At 41.3% G+C, this 18,006-nt stretch overlaps 1 protein-coding gene across 1 annotated transcript in view; it reads right to left on the bottom strand.

Moving 5' to 3' along the window:
- Positions 1-11,671, bottom strand: part of SPACA1 (sperm acrosome associated 1) — a 20,703-nt gene extending 9,032 nt beyond the window's left edge. Inside the window, 6 exon segments of the mRNA XM_026844121.1 lie at positions 528-619; positions 622-661; positions 1,153-1,258; positions 1,641-1,739; positions 8,334-8,413; positions 11,489-11,671. Coding sequence (XP_026699922.1) covers positions 528-619; positions 622-661; positions 1,153-1,258; positions 1,641-1,739; positions 8,334-8,413; positions 11,489-11,671 — 600 coding nt within the window.
- Positions 11,672-18,006: the final 6,335 nt, after the last annotated feature.

The following is an 18,006-nucleotide window of genomic DNA, read 5'->3' as shown; positions in this document are numbered from 1 at the left end:
GGGTGGGGGGGGATGGACGGACAGATGGACTGTTTTATGATGTATTCTTTTTAATGTTAAAGTTTGTTAAATCCATTGTGTATAAGCAAATTCCAGATGGCCACTAAAAGAAAAACCCAAAAGGTTGTTTTCCTGATGCACTATTGAAGTGAAAAGGAGACTTAACTGTAGAACCCATGCTGCTGGTGCTACATGGCTTAGTGAGAAAAAGAGAAATCTATGTTAACAAACCTGGGTGCAGTTAAAAATAAGCAGGTAAGAGGAAAACCTCCTTATTATAGCTTGATTTTTTACAAAGGATAAAGAAAATACTCATTCCTACCACAAGGAACATCTTCACTCCCATTCTGTCATTTCCTTTTATAGGTCTCTCTTACTGATCTGCTTTTCATGACAGTCATTTACCACAGCACACAAGCTTCTGCCTATATACCACTGGTGACATGCAATCTTACGAAGATTTAATACCACATAAAAAACACAAGGCTGTATCACTAGAAGACTGTAAGAGTCTCTATGAACTTAACGTTTTTTGCGTAGACTCTGTATTTTACAGAGGCAATTTGATTTCCATTTTCTTGAGTTCCACACTGGAAAGTAACTGAATGGGTATCTTGCAAACTTTCATAATAGCTGAATCATTGGGAAGAATGTGTGCGGTCTAACCATATATAAAAGTAAAAAACCCCAGGGGGTTGTATTTTTTCTAATAGATCTACAAAGATGAGTTGCGTTGTGTCAGATGCACAGAAAAGTGCTTATTCTACTCCTGGCAGCTTTCAACCTGCCAGGACCTCCTGGCCCCTGGGAACATTTCTCCCATCTCTTCAGTACCTCCCACTTGAAGAACTAGGAAGGGCAACAAGGTTGTGACTTGCTGACATGTATGCGCTCACTAGCCACTACGCCCCATTTTTCTGAAATAATAGTAAACAACACTCTCTAAAATGATTGTTTCTCTCACATAAACAGCAAATTGAAGCTGCATAAAGGGGCTAAGCCATGCAAGCCCCCATATTATCAACTTGCCAGTGATAAATCAGGGCTTATGTGCATTGTGACAGCAAAGGAAATAATCTACCCATAAGTCTGTACAATGCAGATGGAACATGTGGTAAATACATGGAGTATGCAATTCTTCTGCTCAATTACCTTGTTTGGAATTAACATCTTCCAAACATATTTAAATTGATTTTCAGGAGGTATATAAATACAAGACATCTTCACACAGGCAAGGTCCTCAGAAACTGATATTCCCCTTACAGGAGGAATTTTATAATAGGTACATCATCAACTATATGAAACATCTCTCTATAGATCATAAAATTAATAATTCTTCAAACCACAGCATGTTACTTGGAAATCATTCTTGCCCTTAAAATTACTTAAAATACTTTTTGCTTGGTCTAATGTCTGGAACTAAGCACATAGCAGAAAAATTATATTTTACAGGGACTTGAAATCAAGCGCACATCAGTACAGAAATGAGATCTGAAACATTACTGGATTGCTTAACAGGGTAATTGGAGGGTGGAATGCAATCACTTCATTCCATTTCCACCACACGAAGAGAGAATAAGGATGTTTCCTCTGAATCAACTTATTTGCTCTAGATTACTGTACCACAGTGCTCCACTTACATCCAGTCTACTGGACCCCGGCATTCCTCCACATGGACAATACATTTTGCTTCAGTCCCAGGGCATCCACTGGTTAACAGAACTTCTCGAAGGCCAATCCTTTGGGGAGGGTGGTGGTGGGGAATCTTTTACTCTGTATTTCTTCCTTTCTTTCATACTCTGTTTTGCTTTCTCCTTCTTTATCCTGGATGTTAATATGATGTATCTACCAAATACCAGGCAAATCAGATTTCACAGTGCCTGCTAAAGCTATCCCATGTTGGTATCTAAGATTTTAAGACAACATCTACTTCTGTCAGAATCTGCACCCTAGGGAGTAAGATCCTTGGAATCATCATGTGTCAGAAAGAGGACTGAAAATTAATTCAAAACTTTTCTTACAGAAAAACTATTTGAAAATAAACTAATATATGTTCTGTAAAACAGTTTATTCACTTTAAATTTGAAAGCATTCAGGCTCTTGGTTTTTAAAAGCTCAGATCAGATGGCACAGAGAATATTGTACAGACTGCCAACTCAGTCTGCCTCCAATCTTGTGACTGTCTGAGTGTCTTCAACTCCCACCAAGGTCAAAAGACGCTGAAGGAACTAGAAACCTCCTAACACTGGGACTGGGGACTCTGAAGTTACCTAACAGTAACTGACAGTGAGTGACACAGGTATACCATCAACAGCCTCCGAAATGAAGATTCTCCAAGCATGGGCTCGTGGTCAGTAACACAGGGCTTCTTGTGACAAACAAGTAAAATCATGTTGATCACCAGGACTCCACCTGCAACATGGAGGGTCCTACTGAGGCAAAGAACAGGAGGTAGCCTATCACTAAGGTGCAAAGTTAAGGAAAATTCCTACACAGTGTTCAAGGAAGAAAAAAAATGTTCTCTCTCACTATCAGGATTTCAGGGGGAACATCCTCATTTTAACAATTATGAACAAATTCTAAACAAGTGCTATAATTGTTTTTGCCAAACAGTGTGTACACAGTTCATTGGAATGACATAGCTTGTGGGGGAGGCACGAATAATATGTTTAGGCCAAGTAAACACTGGAGGTTTTGCCATTTTTCCAGAAGCATTTTTCTTACTAATAGGCATGGAAAAAGGAGAGTTAATCCTCCCTTGCAGTAGAATAATAAATAGGAAATTGGCTTGAATATTGGATTTATGATGCATCTGCCTTCCTTAAATGTGTATTATATAAACCAATGGATTTCAGAGTGTTTCAGAGATGTCATGTAATGCATGAAACAGAACTTCAAGTGACAGAGGGAGACAACACCACTTTCTGAAAATGACACGAAACGAGGATTGTTCTCCGCTCCAGAGAATGTTTCATCTCATGGATGCAGAGACAGAGGTGTAAATGGCAGTGAACTGACACTTTTATTAAAGGCATTCCTCTTTCTTCAATGCCATGTAGGTTTTTTAGTTAAAAAAAAAAAAGACAGAAAACTTATGAAAAGCCAGAAGATGAAATCCAGGTGCTAGACTGTGGTCACATTCATCAGGAAAAATCTCACCATGTCTTACCTATGGGAACATTAAAATTTGGGAAGTATATCATACTCAAAAGGGCTGATGAAAAAAGCTCCATTAGATCTGCAAGTTCTTTTGGTACTCCTCTGCCTCTTTCTTTTGAACAGCTTTTTCTTTCATTCCCATGTTTCCTTTCCCCACCTCTTCTTAATAGTTGTCAGTGCTGATGAAATTAATCTACTGAGATGCTCTAACAAATGAAGTCCTAACTTCAACAAGTCATACAAGTTAACCTAACAGAAAACTAGTCACAATGCAGTAAAATAAATTACCAAAATGAAATTCACCCTAATGTAAATTAGTAGACTGGGGTAGGGGTGGTGAAGAGGGATAACCCACAAAGAACTGAATACTTAGCAACACAAAACCAGCAGTTAGTAGAGAAATCTAGAGGTAAGAGAGGCCAAAACGATTAAACCACAAAGAGACTAAGGCAAAACATGGTGGGATGTCTCCCATGACTGGAGTGCACCAATTGATGGCTACAAGCTCTTTAGGAGGGATAGACAAGGAAGAAGAGGCGGTGGGGTGGCTCTGTATGTTAGGGACTGTTATGATTGCTTCTAACCCAAGTGTAGTGAAGACAGGGTGGAGTGTCTTTGTGTTAGAATCAGGGGGAAGGCCAACGGGGCAGATGTTGCAGTAGGAGTCTACTTTTGGCAACTCAACCAGGATAGAGAGGTGGATGAAATATTGTATAGGTACTCAGGAGAAATCTCACAATCGCTTGCCCTTGTTTTTGTGAGAGACTTTAACTTCCCAGATATCTGCTGGAAATACAACACAGCAGAGCGGGACCACTCCCAGAGATTCCTGGAATGTGCGGGAGATAAATTCCTGACACAGCTGGTGAGCAAACTGACCAGAGAAGGTATCCTGGTGGATTTCCTCTTTGTGAACAGATACGGACTGGAGGATCATGTGGTGGTTGGAGGCCAACTAGGGCACAGCGATTATGAATAGAGAGGCCAGGAGAGGGGGCAGCAGAACTGAAATCCTGGACTTTTAAAGAGCTGACTTTGTCTTGTTTAGGCACCTGCTTGACAGAATCCCCTGGGAGATGATCCTGAAGGCTATAGGGGTCCAGGAAGGCTGGACACTCTTTAAGAAGAAAGTCATAATGGCTCAGGAGCAGGCTGTCCCCAGGTGCTATAAGAGAAGCTGGCAACCACCCTGGCTGAACAGGGAGCTTTGGCTGCAACTCAGGGAGAAAAGGAGAGTTTATGACCTTTGGAAGAAGGGGCTAGCCACTCACAATGATTAAAAGATGCTGTGAGGCTATGCAGGGCAGAAATCAGGAGGGCTAAAGCCCATCTAGAAATTAATCTGGCTTCAGCAATCAAGGATAACAAGAAATGTTTCTATAAGTATGTCAACAGCAAAAGAAAGACCAGGGAGATCTCCATCCACTGCTAGATGCTGGAGGAAACATGGTAACAAGTGATGAAGAAAGGTCTGAGGTACTTAACGCCTTCTTTACCTCAGTCTTTAATAACAAGACCAGTTGTACTGAGGGAATCCAGCCTCCTCAGCCAGAAGACAGAGACTGGGAGAATGACCCCCCACAACCAAGAGGAGACAATCAGTGACCTGCTGCATCACACAGACACACACAAGTCTATGAGACTGGATGGGATACACCCGAGGGTGCTGAAGGAGCTGGATGGAGTGCTTGCCAAGCTGCTTTCCATCATTTACCAGCAGTCCTGGCTGACCAGGGAGGTCCCAACAGATTGGAAATTGGCCAATGTGACATCCATATATAAGAAAGGTCAGAAGGATGATCTGGGAAATTACAGGCCTGTCAGCTTGACTTTGATGCCTGGGAAGCCGATGGAGCAGCTCATCCTGAGTACCATCACACAACACATACGGGACAACCAGGTGATCAGGCCCAGTCAACATGGGTTTATGAAAGGCAGGTCCTGCCTGACAGACCTGATCTCCTTCTACAACAGGGTGACCTGCTTATTGGATGAGGGAAAAGGCTGTGGATGTTGTCTACCTTGACTTTAGCAAGGCCTTTGACACCGTTTCCCACGGCATTCTCCTGGCAAAACTGGCTGCTCGCAGCTTGCATGGGCACACACTTTGCTGGGTAAAAAACTGTCTGGATGGCCAGGCCAAAAGACTTGTGGTAAACGGAGTTAAATCCAGTTGGTGGCCAGTCATGAGTGGTGTCCCCCAGGGCTCTGTTTTGGGGACACTCCTGTTTAACATCTTTATTGATAATCCGGATGAGGGGATGGAGTGCACCCTCAGTCAGTTTGCAGATGACACCAGGTTGGGTGGGAGTGTTGATCTGCTCGAGGGTAGGGAGGCTCTGCAGAGAGACCTGGACAGGCTGGAGCCATGGGCTGAGCCCAACTGGAGGAGTTTCCATAAGGCCAAATGCCAGGGGCTGCCCTTGGGCCACAACAACCCCCAGCAGCGCTACAGGCTTGGGGAGGAGTGGCTGAAGAGCTGCCAGTCAGAGAGGGACATGGGGGTGTTGATTGACAGCCGGCTGAACAGGAGCCAGCAGTGTGCCCAGGGGGCCAAGAAGGCCAATGGCATCCTGGCTTGTGTCAGCAATAGCGTGGCCAGCAGGGACAGGGAAGGGATCTGACCCCTGTCCTCGGCACTGGTGAGGCCGCACCTCAATTTCTGTGTTCAGTTTTGGGCCCCGCACTCCAAAAAGGACATTGAATGACTCGAGCGTGCCCAGAGAAGGGCAGCAAAGCTGGTGCAGGGTCTGGAGCACAGGTCGTAGGAGGGGCAGCTGAGGGAACTGGGGGTGTTTAGTCTGGAGAAGAGGAGGCTGAGGGGAGACCTCATCGCCCTCTACAGCTCCCTGAAAGGAGGTTGCAGAGAGCTGGGGATGAGTCTCTTTAACCAAGTAATAAGCGATAGAACAAGAGGGAATGGCCTCAAGTTGCACCAGAGAAGGTTTAGACCAGATGTCAGGAAGCATTTCTTTACAGAACAGGTTGTTAGGTGTTGGAATGGGCTGCCCAGGGAGGTGGTGGTGTCCCCATCCCTGGAGGTCTTTAAGAGTTGGGTCAACATAGTGCTGAGGGACATGGTGTAGTTGGGAAATGTCAATATTAGGTTAATGGTTGAACTGGATGATCTTCAAGGTCTTTTCCAAACTTGATGATTATGTGAAAATTGAGGTAAGTATGACAAGACATCATTAACATATATTTTAATAATGCTTTAATGACTCTGTAAAAGTGGACTATGACCAGAGGAGCAAGGAATCTGAGCCACAGCATTACTGGGGAAAAATTAAGAACATTGAGTCAGTTCAGAAAGCAAGAAATATGAATAGTTAGATGAATCTATGGAATAAGAAGGACTATGAAGGAGAGAAAGAGCTTACAGCTTTACTGGAAGAACCAAGAAGCTACCTTGCAGTCTTTCAACAGACAAACATGCCATGCATTGAACAGCCCAGACTAGAATGAAGGCTACAGACATGATCTGAACTCCAGATATGAGATGATGCCTTTTCTCTTTTTTGTTAGAGCTTCCCTTTCTTGATTCTTCAGTAAGATTATATAATTTTCAGAATTAAAGGCTTTAAACATTTCATATTTAGTCTGTCTGGGATGGATTTAACTTTCCCATAGCAGCCCTCACAGTGTTGTGCACTGTATTTGTAGCTGGAAGGGTGTTGATAACACAACAATGTTATGGCTACTGCTGAGCAGTGCTCTCACAGCATCAAGGCTGTCTCTTCACACTCGTCCCAAAGACATGTAAGGCTGGGGGTGGGCAAGAGGCTGGAAGGGGACACATCTGGGACAGCTGACCCAAAATGACCAAAGGGATATTCCATACTGTATGATGTCTTGCTCAGCAATAAATGATAAGAGAAAGGGGAAACATTTTTATTAAGGAGATTTTCTTCCAAAGAAACTGAAACCCTACTCCCCAGAAAGTGACTGGACGTGACCTGCTGATGGGAAGTAGAGAATAATTTTGTTTGTTTTCTTTCCTTCTGTTCACAGCCTTTGCTTTTCTTTATTAAACTGCCTTTATGTTGACCCATGACTTTTTCGTCTTATTTTGTCCCCTGTCCTGCTGAGGAGGGGAATGATAGAGCAGCTTGGTGGGCACCTGGAGTCTAGCCAAGGTTAACCTCCCACAACATTAACTCTGAGGGACCAAAGATAAAACTGAGACAAAATTTAGTGAAATTCTCTAAAAATTTGAAACATCTGCTAGAGGGATGGGACTTAAGGAGCAGTTTCTTAGTATCCAAAAGATGTGTGCATCAGAGCAACTGAGGTTATTAAGAATATGGGGATACATATATGGCATGGAACATATAAGCAGATTTGAAATTATGAAGGGCAAAAGTATGTAGAAGAAAAAAACCCACCAACTCCTAAACCCATTAATGTCCTAAAACGTGGTGAAGGAGGGAATCAAGGAAGTTCTATCCCTGGAAATGTGAAAAACTGACTGTAAAAAAGCTAAAGGCATACTCTAGAAAACATCAGATCGATGAGGGCAAAAACTCACCTCTCTTTTCTTCTGTGGTCTTACAAGAAGCTAAATTTGTTCAGAAAAAAATTAATAGCATTTCTGATTCAAGATTGCTTCCTAAGCAATATAATTACCACCTCACAGCAGTTTCTATCATCACCTCAAATGCAGAGATGTCTTCTTAAGGCTTATCTCATTTTTCCCCTTTCCTTTCCTACTCCAGAATGATACCTCTCTTCTCCACTGCACAATTTATAAATCGTATCAATGTGGAATACAGAACAGGCTACTGCAGGCAAGCAATTTTTTGGCAATATTGTATGTGGGAAGACATCTGTGAGAAGCATCAGAAGATCTTTCATCTTCTGAACATCTCACAGATGTTCACAAATAGCGAAAATTGTTACTTTGGGGAAGGCAGCTCATGTGCCAATAAACGTAGGGAACTGGTTTAAAATAGGAGCTTGCAGGCTGTGAAATTAATAAAACAACAGATCTGACCTAAACTCCTAATGACAATCAGCCTGATTGTTTTTGTTAATTATAGTTATTGGCAATTGAAATCAATGAGAGGTGAACGAGGGCAAGCAAATTACAACTGCTAAATTGCTAGAGTTAGCACTTTTTTTTTTTTTTTTTCCCGAAACAAATGACAATATGTTTTATTCATCTGCTTTGCTACTTACCACATGTAACAGTGCATACTCCAAATTCTACTTCCGTGGACACAGTGGTATTCAGACCTGAACACAAGTCAAATCTCTAATACAATCACAAGGGTGGAAATGCCCAATTAACAGGAAACTCACTCCTTGAAATCTTTACTACTTTTCAGTTGAAATGTGAAATTTGCAAACTTTTGCTTTCATTGTTTAGACCAGAAAAACAAGACATTTATGAAAAAAAATATAATAAAATCAAGTGTGAATAGCATTCATGTTTAAACCTTAAGATGATTATTTAAAAGCAAAAAAATGATGTAATTTTCTTATAAAGCAAGCTATGATGTTAAATTAGTCTACTGAATGCTCTGGGAAGTGCAGTGTCTAGGTTCTATGCAAATTATAGGTTTTCCCTATAAGAGTTAAGAAAAAATTTCATTAAACAATATTCAGTTAACTCATTTCCTTGTTCTTTCTGGCTAACGTACGCCTTCCCACATGATTGTTTTCCCCATCACACTTCAAGGTCAGGTTTAGACAGCCAGCACAAAGATGAGTCAACCAGGTACAGTATTTTAATTAGGTACTGGGGTTTTAATCACTATGATTGGGTTCCTTCCATTTTTTAATGGTACTTTGAGGTTACAGAATGGGTTTCACAGAATGTAAAAAAGCAAAAGGTTCTCATCTCCATCTGGGATTCAATTATGGATTACATCTTTTATTCCTAATAGCATGCAATTTGAATGTTTGTTTATAAAGATACTGAGACAGAGTAACTGTTCCATAGAGAAACTAACTTAACAAAGGTCCTTTAGAAATTATTCATTAAATAAGCAATAGGTCTTTTCAATTCTTCCAAATGCAAAGAGAAAGTCACTATGACTGTTTTTACAAGTCTACACTGCCAGTCTCGCCTACGCAGATTATTTTTTTCTGATAACAAATACTTACCAATGTAAAGTTTGCTTTCACTGTCTCTCAGTTTTTTATATTCAAGATTTATGTTTACGACATGTTATTTCTGTGCAGCAATGCAAGTTTATATATCACTTCTTGCTACTAAATCTCTGAGTAACATTTACATTTTCACACACTATCCAAAACTTTAAATTTCTCAGGTTGAAAGGAACGGATCCATTTCTCTTGCAGTCAGTGATATACAAATATAAAACCTTTATTCCTCCATTGTAAAGGATTTACACTACAGCAGCATGGTGCATTCTCCACAACGATACACTGATACCGAACTCTTCTTCCCAACATTATAAATGAGCCATCAAAATCTTATTCTTCTGTTATCTCTAACTGTCTCTGTGGTTTTGACGTTTACTTCAGCTCATCAGTATAGTCTTCTAGCTTATGCACCACAATCCGTAAACAATAATTTAACTGTCCAGTTAATGAATGATAAAAAATCCAACCTTAGCCAAAACATAAGGAAAAAAATGGTAAGATTGAAATCCTATGAAAACAGAGACAACCTTTAAAAGAGCTAGTACATCCTCAAACTCTATCTCTAATTAGCCTTAAAAAACCAACAACTTCTTTAGAAGATGGTCTCCACCATGGACATCCTATCATGTTTCCCTTAGCTACTTTTAAATTAATGGGGCAGTCATTCAACGGTCTTTCTAATGACTACCAGAGTATAGCAGAGAGGAGGAGGAGATAAGGATCCTGTCTACAGTCTAAACACAGCCCTGTTTAAAAATACCTGTTTTCAACTTGGTACAACATGAGCTGCGCTGTTCGCTTGTGCACAATAAATGTAAACATGCAAAAACGAATGGGAGGGAGGGCTAGGACAGCTTCAGATGATGTAACTTCTCAACTCAATAGATTTCTGACAATTCATATCAGCTTATGGTAAGCCCCAAACCTCTACCCTGAAAACAGGCATTACTGTTATTCAATTTTGAGATGACAAGCAGAGTGTAGCCAATGCAGGATATTATCACATCTGAAAGAAGAAGCTGCCATCTCCCATTCAGACACAATTTTTTTAAAAAACGAAGAAAAAGCTTTAGAAACAAGAAACAAAAGAGACACAAAACTTTGCATATTACTAATAGAAGGTTGAGGGACTTTTCTAACCAATGAAAGCAAACTTCTCCTAATTATTGGTGAAGATATCAACCATGGTACTCTTTCAGGATGCTTCTGGCTTCAGAAGCACCACAACGTGCAACATGGCTCTTCTGTCAGAGACTCATAATGATGAACTGACTACAGCTCTAAATAAAAAAGATACTGTATTTTCTAAGTAGTAATCCTCTGAATAAACCTTTAAACACATCTAAACATCAAAAGCTGATTGGTTCTAAATTAACAAGTTAATCAGGAATCACCAATCCTGACTGATATTAAAAAAAAAAAAAAAAGCAACAAAAAGAAACTTTAAGGGAAACTGGATCAGATTCACAGATAATCTTCTGGATAATGTAACGCTTTTTATATGAATGTTATGAACCTTCCATGCTAATATCACAATACAGAGTTTTGCATTGCTTCCTTTACTTGCATTTCCTCCATACATTTCAAATGAACCAAAATGTTAAGAAAGCTTCCAGTAAGGAAGTACGGATCTTTCTACTTATATAAGATGGCTGGTTCCGGTTGCATCGGGTTCAGATAAAAATATAGTGTCAGGCCTAATAAAAAAGAGTTATGTATATAGCTCCCATTAGCATTAATAGGAGTTATATATGTAAATCCCACACATGCTGAGATAAGGATGTGCTAAGGAACTGCATTTACATTCCTGTCAGGGGGCTGCAATTAGTACCAGCACAGCAAAGGCAGTCTGTAGTCCTCTCTACATTTGGAAGCCTTGTAAAACCTATGCAGAACAGAAATCTTTGCCATTATACACCATTTTAATTACAAGCCACATCTCAGCGCACATGCAGGATATCCTGATGAACACTTGAAAAGCGCACAGAAGTCCTGCTAAAGCCGCCAACGGGTGTCATGGCCGTGAACCCCTGGGGAACTCGCTCACTCCTGAGTTGGGTGCATCATTCCTGCCAAGTACTGAGGCTTCAGTATTTGTGGGGTCCCGAGGGTGAAAGGGCGGGCGGGCAGCACGGCTCCATCCCCACTGTGAGACCACACGGGGCACCTGAGGGGACGCAGGTTTCCCAGGACAGAAATCTCTCCACGGGCAACTAACTGGCTTTGCGCTTGACAACACATCAGCTGTGAACCTGCGCGGCTCGACGGCAGACGGAGGGGGTTTGCACGTATCCGACTCCCGGTAGCCCACACTTTTGGCCACGCGAGTGACGAGCAGACCCGGAGCTTCCCCCTGCGGGAGGGCCCCTGTGGTGCCGCACGGCGTAATAAAGCCCGGCATACGCTCCGACAGCCTCCCACCGCCTGCACGGGACACCCGGGAGAGATCGTTCCCGCCCGGCGGGGACTGCGCCGCGCTCGGGAGCACGCCTTAATAATTTCTTCCCAGGACACCTGCTCTCGCATGTGCAAAAGCAAACATGGAAGAAAATTCTTGGAACTGATCAAGCTGCTTCCCTAAAGGCTAGAAGAGAGGTTATTACTGCTATAAAATACTTGGGAGGCTCTCAGATCTTGAAGGCAGAGAAAGCTGGAGAAGTGTGAAAATACTATTTGATGGCAAATGAACCATATTTATTCAATAAAGTTCATGAAGCTGTCAAAGTTGATGTTGTCAAATAATAATTATAGCCTTAATAATAGCTCCTATTTCTATATTTTCAGGACCCAAAGTCATCTAGAACTAGAAAATGCGTCAATATTGAATAAAACCAGCTGTCTCCAGGGAAGGGGAAAAGATTGACCAAACAGGTTAAATCTAAGTGTGTATTCTAGTTTTACTTTCATTGAGACTTCTTCAACACACTTTCCCATCTATGTGTATGCACATGTAAAATATACCTATATATACACACAGATGCACATATATTCTGTGCCACTGTGGCTGCTTGTGACGGGATGCACGAGACAGTTTCCATGAAGGAAGGATTAATAATTTTCAGGAACAGCAGGGCTACATACTTCTCTAGAAGAAATAGATCTTTACCATTTCTACAGAATAAGCAGGAGCTCAGCTTTTTAAGCTGGGACCTAGTAAACAGCTGGATGGTATTTTGTGTATTTTCTCAAAATTATTAGTTAGTAGCAATGTCTTTTCCATTCCTTTGTTGTACTTCACATACCTGCTGTTAGTCTCTTTCTACAGTCTATCTTCTGCCAAGGGTCTCTCATTTTTTCTGAGCCTTCTTATTTTTCTGTTTTTGTAAAAATGGGGATGACAATACTAATGGCAATGGGCAATACCTACTTGGCTCATGCTGTTAAGTGACTCTGAGGAGCAGTAGTAAGCTCCCAAGTGGGCAGAGCTGTTCCACCTACTTGTGTTGCTCTCACAGCTGCTTGTACCACAGGCTGCCCAGAGAGAAGACTGGCAAACAAACAGCTTGGAAAGAGCTTGCAGCTGCTTGTTCTTCTCCCCAGCCTCAGGACAGCCATAAAGTGTTTCTGCAGTGGGAGTGTGTATTTGGAAGCTTTCTTCCAGGCTGCTCCTTTTCTCTCCTCGCTTGGCACCATCTCCCACACAATCGTTTTCCTCAGCCATTTACAGGAAGAACAGTCTGCCTGGACTTGTAGCCAGTATCACTCCCCTCGCCAGGGTTAGGAGCAGTGGGCAGAGTCACAGTACTACTTAAAATTACCCACATGTGAAGCTGGGGATGAGGGATGCGGCTAGGAGCAGCAGACAGAGCTTCAGTGTTACAAACACCTGGAATATGATTAGATCTTGATTCTGCCTTTAGGCTATATGGGATGTGGACTTTCAGTTTAGCCATATAGTGCAAAATGGTTTCTCACCGACTTTATTAGTCTAGTTGCTAATTAATAGACCAAATAACACCATTACCACAGTGCCAACAGATTTATACTTCAGCCTGAACTCATTCTCTGTAAGAACGTGGCCAGATTAGATGCTCAGTAGTTTTCTGTGTTAATAACTGTACTTGCAAAAGGTTCAGGTGGCATGCAGCCAAATGACATAGACAACATTTAGAGCGAGCTAGAGCAGCCTTGTCTCTTTTATTCATACTGATAACTCAGGTTGTCAACAAGGTAAGGAAGGTGTTTGATACTCTTAGAAAACAGAAGTTCCATGCAGTGCTGTTTTCTGTGACAGGACTCTGTTGGTCAATAGAATTTCTTTATTCTCTGTGCATGGACCAATAAATAATTCTGTTAAGTTGTATTTCATTGAAAGCTCCTGCGGCAAGAGCTCATGCCAGAAGGTCAGTGCATCTGTAGTGGTCAAGGGGAGGTGGGCAACAGTTCTAAAAAACGCCTCCTCTTGTTTTGTTCCTATGCACAGATAATGGCATGCCTCTTCCACTGGGTAAGAATTGTTGCCATAGTAATGTTTCCAGCACTCCTTTGGATCAATAGCAGAACAGAGGGTTTTTCAGGTATTTCTGTTGTTTGCAAGCCTGCAGTCACACCCCATATATATTTCTACTTCCCTCTGTAAAATAAGGTTTTTCAAAGATCTTTCAGTGCTGTACAATTATGCAAAGAAAGCAACAAAACATGCTGTGCAAAGATCTTGGGTCAGAACTAGACCTCTGATGGGCAAGTGCAGTTCTGTTAAGAGAGTAGAGTTACATTTGCCTAATCAAAGCCCTGAACTTGGCCCTTGTAGCCCTATCAACACCTCACCAAATGCAGGAACAAACCGAAGCTGCAGAACTGGTTGCATTTTTTGCTGAGGGTCCAGATGTAGTTCTATTCACAAATCAGTGAGATTTTTCAGGTGATTTAAAGTTCATTCACTGGTTCATGAACACTCTGTAGGTACCTGACATATTGCCACAGCATAGGTTCAAGCTGATTAGGTGCTACTAATTCTAGAATAGGAGTGAAATGGGAGATTTCCATAAATTAAGGGCTGAATCTACAAAGTGTGGATTTAGTCACTGCATCACCACTTTCAGCAATCACTTTCAACATGTAGATCATCAGAATCTGCCCATCTGCTCTACACATGTCAAAAGACTGTGTACGTGTTGAATAGAGGCCCCTATATTTCCACTACATAACCTAGCAGTTAGGGCACATCGCATTTGCAATGAGCTAATGTACTGGGAACAGTCCCATTCCCAGTAAAAATTTTGCAACAGTCATGCTGTGTAAGAGTTTTAAAAGTCAATACAAGCTGTTCATGCTACTTGATTTCAATGTTGGAGAATGGCTACAGGCACAATTAATGAATGAAGACAGGCTTTGGTTGAAAATGAAGCATTGCCATGTCTAAATGTTTTTTGTGAATTTAACATTAAGAACTGAGGACAAACTTTTCTGAGGTAGAAAATGTTCTGCTTGACATATTTATATAAAGCAATAAAGGAGAGCACAACTTGCTAGCAATGTATTTTGCATCTTTTTAGGAAAAACGTATCAAACTCCACTTAGATTTCTCCATGGCATAGTGATTCTTTTAGTTCAGTAGTTTACATCTAAACCTTACCATTCACAAGCTTATTATGCATTTCTCTATGCATAGATTCTTTTACAAAGAGTGATATTTGCCTACAGATGCTGCAGAAGGCTCCTTCAGGTATTACAGTTATTCACTTCTAATTGGAACGGGAACATGCTATCTTCTGCAATTATGTGGTACGTTTTTTAAATAGTGACTAATATTTCATTGCCTGCTGAAAACATCTCCAAATCACAAATACAAGTGGGTTCTGTGGGAACAGTGGTAATCAGCACCATAGACACAACTCTGAGAGATTCATTAGAGTTCCCCCACAATTCTTAGGCTGGTGTCTGCATGCATATATCACCACTGAGCCGAAAAAATTAGGCACTACTTCTTCTTTTCCTGTTATCTGACATTTCTCAGGAGATCTGGTATTTCATATCTACTTATTCTCCCCCTTCCTTGCTTCCACCAAAACTGGAGGAGTTTTCCTTTATCTTCTATAACTCCTTCTTCCTTGCTGGCAGCAAGGCCCTCATGCCTACATCTACACATTTGGACTTCCAGAAAGGAAGACAAGAGGAGGAAAGAGTAGGGGAGGAGAAGAGACATGCCTGGGTGTTGTCATGAGATAGAATCAGGATGCATCTAGACTGTTGACACTGGAAAAATCGCTCAAGTCCTGTGGCTTGTATGTAATTCTTTGTCTTTGTGGCCTTGTGAAGAGAAAGATGGGGGAATTCAACTGAGATTTCTGTCCATGGACAACAGCATGCTGTGTTGATATGATTTTTCCCATGTTATTTAGGAGGTGTACCTGTCTTCCTGACACCCAGCGTTTTCAACAGTACTTATTAAATATCTTATGGCAGAAATACCAGAGAATTCAGACTGGACTTTCTGATATAGTCCCATCCATTTTCTTGTTACTCTGAAGACTTTAGTGAGAAAGATTGGAGGTATTGTAACTCCGTGTGAGGAGAGAGATTGAGAACTGGGAGAATCCCTGCTGAAACAGTACAAACCAAAGGTCACATTTGGTTCCCACTGCTACAGCCCTCTTTGGTCAGAGTGGTTGTTCAGATGTAAATAGGGACTGAATACAAGTCAAATTAGTTAAAAGCCTGTTCAGGGGAAGGACAATAGAAGTTTTCTTAATAACATCACAGGGATCAAGAACTGAGCCCTGAACATCAACAGTGCTGATAAGGTACAGTTTTATCTGTTTCTGGCTTGCACTCAGCACCAGTGAAAATAAAGTCTGCACCATAAAAGAAATTCCAGGTATTGCAAGTAAATGGGTAAATTCATGGGCTAGCATTTCAGGACCAAAATTGTAGCCTTAAAATACAGCAACTGCAGGTGTGCACATCACCTGGTCATCCAGGTCTTTCTGTTAGAAGTCTGACTGATACCTTAGATCAGCTTGAGAATCTAATTGCTATAGTGAGGCCTTACTTTGTAGCTCAGTTGCTGTTTGTTCCCTAAGGGAATGCCCCTGAGGCTACCCCTGGCACTTCAGCCTTTCTGTTTATCCACTCTCTCATCCAGAATTCACCCGCCTCCACATGGTGTTCCTTGGCATCCTTGCTAGCACAGAGCTTGCAGGAACTCTAGCTTTGCTCGGCTCTGCACACAAGTGAGAAAAACGCGTGCGTATAAGCCAACACACGAATGCCCTGCCACCTGGCCAGAGGCAGACTGCAAGGCATTGCTAAATAGATGCCAGAGCTTCCACACTGTCCTACTAGCTTTCCCCATCAGGCAGCTCATCGCATTCAGGAATCATGCTGTTTTCGTCTGCTGTCCCCTGCAGTTTGGCAGAAGCATCCTCTGAAGAGACCCAGCAAGAGCTAATGCTTATTAACTCCTCCTCAAATATCCAGGGGTCTGGATGCAGTGAGATACCATGGTAATGAGAGCAGTAAGAGTGTCTAGACAGACAGACAGACAGTAGTCCCACAGTTAGGGGAGAAATTTTGCCAGCAGATAGATATTTCATCGAATTAACTGTTATGTATTCTGAACAGAGGAACATGTGAATATGCAACCCGTGTGTATGGTGAACCTAGTGATTGCCTGCTATATGACAGTTTTTATAAGATGTCACAGAGCCTGTGGCAAATATGCAATTAACAACATACTTACAAAATTAAAATGACATCTCACATTTGACAAGCTGTGTTATTAAAAGGGCTTCTTCAATAGTATAGGGTTTCTCCTGGTAGTGATGGGGAGCCAAACCAATCTTCCAGATTACAGTTCTTAAAAAGAGGGAATTAAATCACTTTTAAAGACTGTCTCTTACATAGCCTACACTTAAAAGTCACTGCAGCCGTTTCTGATAAGGATTTCAAAGTGCAAGATCCATTTCTGCCTAAGATGTTGATCAGCTGTGCACCATTCCCTTATGTGCATTTGCCTTGATAAAAATAAATCTTGATTGACTCAGGTGCAGATATTAGGAGTTGCCTTGGATATGTTTGTTTGTTTGTTCTTGAGCATAAATTATGTTTGAACAATAAGGGCATGGCTCTCCGAAGGGCTGAGCACCTGCAGTTCACATTCCATTCAGCTGGAGCTATAAATGCCAAGCTGCTCTGAAAAGACAGGGTTGTAACTGTTCCATTGGATGGGATTTATCCAGAGTATTGATCAATAACTAAATCTCAGTATATGGCTGCCTTTCCCTTTCCAACTTATCATGTTTACTTAGAGGCCTAGATTCTGTGTAAAACATTCAGAATAATTTTGTTTAATTAAAAGACTGCAGTGAAAGGAAAGAAATGCAAAGATGTGCCTTGTTCTGCAGCACAATAAAAAATAAGTAAATACAATTCCAGTTAATTATCCATCACTCAATACAGAGACTTCTACTTAATCTAATCACTGGTTAATTAGATTGTATGTTTTATTTGATCAAATCTACTGTAACCAAATCATCTGCATTTGCATTGTGCTTTGTTTATTTTGATGATTTTCTATTATTAAAAAGGTCACTGTAAGGTCAACTATGGCCTGTATTTGTTGTTAAATACAACAGGATTTCACATTACTTAAATATTTTTCGCAGAACCCAGTTGGAGTCTCATTTTTAGAATTTTGCAAATACTGAAGGATCAAAAACCTAAGATGTACAAAGGAATTAGATTCCCCACTCTGATTAAAAAGCAGTATATTTGACAATCTGGGCTATACTCAGT

This window comes from Athene cunicularia, assembly GCF_003259725.1.
Source record: "Athene cunicularia isolate RWA chromosome 3 unlocalized genomic scaffold, athCun1 chr3_part1, whole genome shotgun sequence".
NCBI classification, from domain to species: domain Eukaryota; kingdom Metazoa; phylum Chordata; class Aves; order Strigiformes; family Strigidae; genus Athene; species Athene cunicularia.
The sequence above is the reverse complement of the archived record's forward strand: the minus strand, read 5'-3'. Positions and strand labels throughout refer to the sequence as shown.